The following is a 7,568-nucleotide window of genomic DNA, read 5'->3' as shown; positions in this document are numbered from 1 at the left end:
GTTGGATCTCCTAAGTTACTGTTTAACAGGACAGGCTGTGGCTGTCAAGACCGTTCTGCAGCCCCTTAAATAGGGACAAGAGCCCGTGAGTGGCAGCGGGGCTGCCAGTGGGAAATAAGGGGCTGCAGGAAGCTGTCTTATTTTTCAGCCACTGCTGGGAAGAGGGAGCAATGTCAAAGGAGTTTTGATACCATTTACAATATTGAACAAATCTGGACATTGTTTAGAAATTTATTAGCAATTTTAAAATAACATCATTCCTTAGATAAAAATGCAATCTTACAGGAATATACATTTGTCCCACACAGAGATGACCCTATAGCTCACTGGCGGGCCATTCGCTCTAACTTTCCTCTGTTGATTTTTAAAACGTGCGAGAGGGCAAGACGGACTCTGGCACTGATGACAGGCTTACATGACGGTTACAAACTGTACAGCAGTATTTACAAAAGCATTTCTGTGGGTTCATGAAAACTAGATATAAAAGTGTGGAAGGAGGTAAAGAATTGAGACAGGGAAGGGCTTGGGTGGAGGTGCAAGGGAGGGCTGGGAAGGTGGGCAGGGAGTGTAGGGAAGAGTGGGAGAGGAGGTTTGTATCTGGACTGATTTATACTTGAGAGAGGTCATTTTACAGCTCTGGGCAATTCAAATGAAGGCAAAACACTTATATTTATCAACATTTATAGCTGATGATCAGAGCAGGAAATGGTGCTCCAGGGCCTGAACTTAAGAGGTGCTGAGGAACCCCATCTTCCCTGAAGTCACTGGGAAACACCGGTACGCAGTACCTTGCTGGGCCCGACCCAAACCATGCACAGACAGTACCCCCAGACCTTAAACCCTTTTGATCCTGCAGTGCTCAGTCATTGGTGCTGATGTGAATTCAGACTGAGAGATCAACTCCTAAATGACACTTTCGTTCCTGAAACTGGACTAGATTCCAACCACTTCTTGCCAGAATTCACCCAAAGTGACTCATTCCTTGCTCTATCAAGCGGCAATTGTTTGGAGGGAGATGTCATCATTCAGAATTGATTTTTAAGGCAGTTTTATAAGTATCTCCCCTTTTTTTGTGTGTGTGTGATGCAGCAATGTTTGTCAGAGATATTTACAATCTCACTCCTCCTCCTCCAAAATCTTCCCACATTCAAACTGTCAAGACTAAATAAGCTTGAAACAATCATTTCTATGAGCAATCATAAAGTTGATGATGTTTAGATAGTATTGGCTGCCAGTCTGCCTAGGTGCTTGAGATGGGAGCAGACTGACTTTAGGATGCTTAAAATACTGAAAGCATTTCAGCCTAATTGGGAAAGCGCTAACAGAAAAACACAGGTATTTAATCACCTGAATGATGAGGCTAACAAATGGTGTCTGAGTTTGTGAGTCTGTCTCGAACAGGAAAAAGCTTTGGAAAGGGGCTGGCAGAAAAATCTGTGGTTGAATGGAGTGACGCCTGCTCTCGCCTGGGCCTGTCCCTGTCCCTGCTCCACTGGGCCTGGGATGCAGCCGCTAACCCTGGCCTAAGGAAAGGACTGGGCAGAGCGCTGCCAACTTCAGGCCGCAGGAGTGGAGGCAGAGTGCCTGACATGGGCTAGGAAAACAACAGCATGGGAGTGTGGAGACAAGCTCCAGATCCTGCCTAACTAAGCCCTTGGTAATGCTAATGAAGATTCCCTCATTACATCAGTCATTGGTGCTGCTCCTCTCAATTAGCCCTTTAGAAAGGGACTAGATTAAGTTGCCTAAATGTCTCCCACCACCTGAGACCTCTGCCACGGTCTGGGGCTGAGGGCTGTGGCACCAGCCCTGGCTGGGGCAGCGCTGTGCCTCTCCCCACCAGCTGCGGCAGACCTGGCAGAGGATACTGTAGGGTATCTCAAGTGACAGCAGACAACCACATGTAGGCAACTGAGTCGAGCCCTGTGCCCCTAAAGAAGGCCTGTTTTTTATGCTCAAGTGTTAAGTTCCCCATAAGGGGGAGGAGAAGAATGGAGAATTTAACTAGAACACTAAAGTTTGTATCAGAAGAGGGGTTTTTTTCCATTCCAGTGTGATGCTACTGACTTTACTGAAAGCAGCTGGAGCCCAATCTGTCTTCAGAACAGGACATACCTGTTGCTGTACTTCTGCCCTCACCCACCCAACCTCAGGGAGCTGTAGTAGTGAGGCCATAGTGGTTTCAACTTTCCAGAAACAAAGCAGGAACAGAGGTAAAAGCGCCACGGACTGAGATCCCGTTGGAAACCTTCTGGATCCTTGGGCTTGCTCACCCAGAATAAAACTTTAAAAGTTTCACAACATTCAAAAGAAGAAAAAAAAAAAATCCTGTGCAGCTATTGAGAATTATATTTCTTAGACTTCTCTGAGGAAGAAAATAAATAGGGGAAAGATATAATTAAATTTTTCAGGGCCCAGTGCTGTTTTCCACATTCTTCACCTCAATACAACCTCCCTGGCCTCTAGTGCCCTCAAGCCTTATGTTAGCAAGATGGGAACTGGGGCTTCTGATGGCCTGGAACGTTTTCTTTATATGCACTACAGTTTTCATTATGGGAACTGATAAAATCTCACTGTTAACCAAAACCCCCGACTGGGTTCTCCTTCAATATTATTGTGCTCCAAATTCCCCATTCAGTGTTCCTCTCCCCCCTGCTGCTCCTGCTGTGGGGACAGTCACAACAGGACCATGGATATATCTCAGGATACTCAGTTCTGTCTCAGTAGGGCTGCTTCACTTCAGCTCACGGGACCAGTGGGTTGGGGTTTCTCATCTACACGTACGAAGCAAGGCCTCCAACTCCATCTGTGACACAGGTGACCAACCCCACGGGCTTGGGGTCCCGCCACCTCGTCTGGTTGTGTCTGTGTGCAAACGCGCATACATTTCATACAGCAATCTGAAACTCAGGCAGAAAAGACACAGGAGCCTGGCTGAGACCCATACAACTGTTATATTGGCGTCAGTCTAAAGAAAGCAATGATACATTGCTTTGGAAATTATCAAGAAATGTAAAAAATGCATTTGCCCTTTTTTTGTTGTTGTTGTCGTCGTTGTCGTAGTCACTGGGGCAGGGTTCTGAGTCAGAAAACAAAGCAGAAATAGATGCGGTTCTGTACACGGCGCCTCTCTGGCTGTCCCTCCGTGCTGGGGTGTGGTGGGCAGGGCAAGAAAACAGATGGGACCCCTGCAGTAGCAGCAGCATCTACACCATCATTGTCCCCGTGTCCAGCTGAAGAGGCAGATGATGCACAAAAGGTCTGTGGACAACAAAACTCCAGCTCTGGATCATGAGTTCCACTTGCTTTCCCATCACGTCAGCCACACAGAAATAAGGAAGAAAAAAAGAAATGCACCCGATGTGGCTGGCCCAGTACTGTCTGGACTAATGCGCAGGAGTGATACAGGGAGGAGGTTTGCTGTTTTGTAAGAAACGTCTTTAGTCTGCAGTGTACTCTAGCAAGTCAGAGATGCTCAGAGGCAAACAGCAGATGGTCTTCCCCATTCTTTCCTTCCATGCCACTTCTCAGCCATTGGTTCCTTCCACGCTTCCATCCACAGCACAGTGATTGTACCCACCATCCACTTCCATACGCAGGGAAACGCTCCAGGAACTAAACCTGCCCCCTCCTTCCCACTGTCCCCCAGACTCTGCCTCACTCGCAGGAGGCAGCAGCTCTTTGCTCAGGCCTGTCACAATGTGCACATTGGAAGTACCTCAAATGAAAAAAAAACCCCAAAAACCGCCCTCCCCAGAAATTTGCACAGCTGGCACCAGCAATTACTAAATTTAACACCTGCCCCTCAAACTGCAAAAGTCATTTGCATTCTCTGCTAGTCATACATTTTCCACTCTGCAGCACCTACGGGGTCTTCCAGGAGAGAGCGGGGTTTCCCCTGGCCATTGTAGGCTCTGACCCCCGAGGGAGTAGCAGCTTTCACCAAGAATGCATGGGGCACAATCCTTCCTATCATCTTCCTTCTCATCAAGAAAAATCCTAAAAGATGATCCAAAATGCTCATTGTCACCACTAATTTAGGTTAGCACTGTTTTTCAGGAGTCTTCCATTGGGAGGGTCAGATGGACTTTGCAGTGAAAGAAAATGAGTTAGGGAGCCCTTACACGGCATTTTCAGAAACAGCCAACACGGGCCTTTCCCCCTTCAAGTACCTTTGGAGCACATCAGCACCAGCAGCAGCAAACTCAAAGGGAGACACACTTGTGTGCCTGTCTCCATACGGGGACCAGGGATGGAAGGATGGGACTGACCCACATCAGCTGGTTACATTCTCCAGGGAAGTCTTGAATTACGACTTTAATGACAGATGCTTGTACAAATGGATTTGTATTTCTCTAGCTTAAATGTATTTGGTTTTTTTCAAGGTATCTTGAGCTGATACTGGCCGGTTCAAAAAGTACAGTCAAAAATAGCCTTTGCTATTTTTCCTTTATGCCCCAGAGGACTGAGAAGAAGAAGAAGAGTGTTACAAAAATAATGTAATCAATGTATGCAATGAAGGGTGTTCTCGGACATCTGCAGAAGCTCAAGATTTGAATCAAAGTTTAGCTCTGAGTCAGATCACACCTTGGAGCTCAGAACTGGTCTGCAAGTTTGTGAATCATCCTGAGGAGGGAGAAAAAACAGCAGTAGTCTAGACAAAAATCGGTTGCATAAAATCTAACAATACGTGCCTGTTTTTTCAGCCTCTCTCCGGGGTTAGGGCCAACCTTCAGTGTGAGAGAATCGGGAGAGTTTCACACTTACTAGTCAGGAATATGGCTGGGACATGCTGTGCTGCCAGATGTTTTGTGACTTAGTATCTGACCCATCCACTAAAGTCTGGGAAGAGGACTGAGACCATGCATAGGAACACCAAAAAGTCACTTGGCACCTGCATCTTGACCAGACTGCAGCAATTCTCTTAATAAAGATCCAGAGCTCTCTCCCTCTGCTTTTAGTCCTCTGCTTTTAGGGTTAGATAACTTTACTTTGCCAACTATTCTTGCATTTCTTATCCCAGGATCCTGCTATAATTGATCAGGGTTTAGCTGTTTAATAAAATAATTTTGAAGCCAGATATTCCCTCCCCACTCCTGGAATTGCTGGTGCCAGCTGAACATGTAGGATGGATCTGCCAAATGGGCTTGAGGGTCTTGCCACCCTCGAGTGGGACGAGACCTTTAGAGGAACTGAGCAAAAGGAAAGAAAACAAAGCCTGAATAAAATGTCCCAGTCTCTGGAAGAAAGATTCTCTACCAATAAAGTCATCGTGCACGTTAAAAGGGAGCAAGGAAGAAGGAAAATGAACACAAGATATGCAAAATCAGTAACGTTCAACGTGTCAGTGGATTGCAGAATAGTTACTTACACCAGGTACACTTTGTTCATTGTACAAATTAAAAAAGGAAAAAAAAAAAAAAAAAAAAAATAGTACCCTTTCCCCAACCACACGTAAAAAAGCACTTAAAAGTTCAAAGGTAAAGCTTGGCACATTCCAAATACGAAATGATTCACTTGACATGCAGCAAAATATACAAGAAGTGATTCTTTTTTTTTCTTTTTTTTTTTAAACAAACTTAATTCAATTCATTATCTTTGCTTGGCACAATTGCAATTCATTTTAAAAAAATATTTGAAAAATACTGAAACTGACCTGAATTCAAGTATAACGGTTTCTTCAACAGAAACATTATCAATGCAATAAAACATCACACGGAATATATCGAAGCGTAACGTCTTCTGGTTTGTTTTTTTTTGTTTGTTTTTTGTTTGTTGTTTCCCCCCACCCCGGTAATTTTTCTTTTCTATACAGTTTTAATGCCAACACAACTTACAATTTTATTTTAAAATTAATATTATTGCATTGTTTTTGCATATCTTGTGGAACAGAAAATGCAAAGTTACTGATTCCCTTTTCGAAAGCAGAGACAGTGGTTTGTTTTTGCATTCGAATGGCCCCAGATACAGATCTCCTGCAGCTCAAACCAGGATGTGGAGAACTGCACTTACACGCACACACGCGCACACACTCGCTCCTGTTGCTCCCACACTCACAGATACACTTAGCACTAAAAAGAACCCAAATCAATCACTCAAATGTGCAAGACTATATCAAGTGCATTGCCTACTATCTTTAAATTATAAAACAACAACAAAAAAAGGTTTCAGTTACTAGTAAATAAAATTACAAATTCTCGGTGTACATAATGGTTGGTAAAACTCATCTATCATTATACTTCTACCAAATTCCAATGGAGAAGCCCCCCCCCACCCCCCAGTTTAAATAATACAACATGATCAAACCAATTTAACATCTGCAAAGGTGAAAATAAAACCAAAACAAAAAAGGTAGGTGATTACAAAATTCTGTAAACACTCACTTCTCCCTCAAAAAAAAAAAAAAAAAATAGTCAAAATAAAAACTGCAACATGCTTTCAAGAAAATACCAAACTGCGAAACAATAACTCTGCACAGGCCCGACGGCCCCTCGGCCCCGCCGCCATGCCTGCTCTCCCATTGGCTGGCACAGTTGGCGTGCTGAGCTCTGACTGGCCGGCAGGAGACCGCCTGAGCTCTGATTGGCTGGCGAGTGACTGCCCGAGGTCTGATTGGCCGGCAGGGGCTGCTGCCGGAGTCTCAGCAGGGCTGGGTTGCGCCTCGGGCGCCCGCGGGCTTCTCCTGCTTCCTCCTCCCCGTGGCCGTGTGGGAATCCACAGCAGAAGTCTTCCTCTCCTTCCGAATCAAAGGGCCTTGGCTTTATGGAGACGGTGAGGCTCATACAGAATATGTGCAAAATGATTTTTACAAGCAAAGTTGAAAGACACCCGTTTGGCGCAGGGTCCTTTTGGCTAGGGCCATCCACAGGAAGCTGAGGTTCCCCTTCGTGCTCCAGAGGCAGCTGTCGTTCCTTGTGCAGGGACTGAAAAAAAGAGGGAGCTGGCTCTCCTCCTCTTCTTCTCCTCCTCCTCACTCTTCCTTCATGGACACGTGCTGGGGTTATATCCGCTCCTGAAAAGCTTTCTTACACCACCCAACTCTGCGACTCGTCCCAACAGAAATGAATGAAGAACGCTGTTCCGGTTACTCCAGGTCACGAGAACAGTGAGGCACTTCTGAAACAAACCCATTAGGAACATTGAAACAAATAAAAAACCAGCATCGCTTCCAGCCCTGGCAACTACAGGCTGCTGATATAAATCCTGCTGTCCTTGAGCTCCTCCTGACTTATCCTACAATCCGGGTTCTGCACCTCTTCCTCTTCCTCTCCTGCACTGTCCTGCCCTGGGTCCCTGCAGTTAGCAAAAGGCAAGAGGTTGCCATTGGGGCTCTGCTTGCTGTTACCATTGAGAATGTTGTCTGCTGCATTTTCCATCTCTTCTATCGTCATGTCGCAGGCGTCTGCGAGCTCCTGGGTTGTGACCTCAATGAACTTTGGATCTTGAGCAAACTGCATCAGTCCTTCCGAAATCAAGACCTTCAAAAGCAGGTGGGGAACCAGAACACAAAGACACGCGTTAGTACTCTGCAGCACCAACCCCGTCACACCTCTAACACAACCCTCTTT

General features: G+C 45.6%; 1 protein-coding gene across 27 annotated transcripts in view; it reads right to left on the bottom strand.

The window, feature by feature from the left end:
- Positions 1-217: 217 nt before the first annotated feature.
- The window catches only part of CACNA1C (calcium voltage-gated channel subunit alpha1 C), a 465,784-nt gene continuing 458,433 nt past the window's right edge, over positions 218-7,568 (bottom strand). For 26 of the 27 annotated variants that reach the window (XM_048301198.1, XM_048301175.1, XM_048301189.1 and 23 more), the window contains one exon: positions 218-7,478. In XM_048301198.1, the coding sequence (XP_048157155.1) occupies positions 7,182-7,478 (297 nt within the window). In that variant the 3' untranslated portion in view covers positions 218-7,181. The remainder of the gene's footprint in view (positions 7,479-7,568) is intronic. The other variant, XM_048301195.1, reaches the window with a different exon arrangement.

This window comes from Corvus hawaiiensis, chromosome 4 (genome assembly GCF_020740725.1).
Source record: "Corvus hawaiiensis isolate bCorHaw1 chromosome 4, bCorHaw1.pri.cur, whole genome shotgun sequence".
NCBI lineage: Eukaryota > Metazoa > Chordata > Aves > Passeriformes > Corvidae > Corvus > Corvus hawaiiensis.
This window is presented reverse-complemented; position numbering and strand designations above follow the sequence as displayed.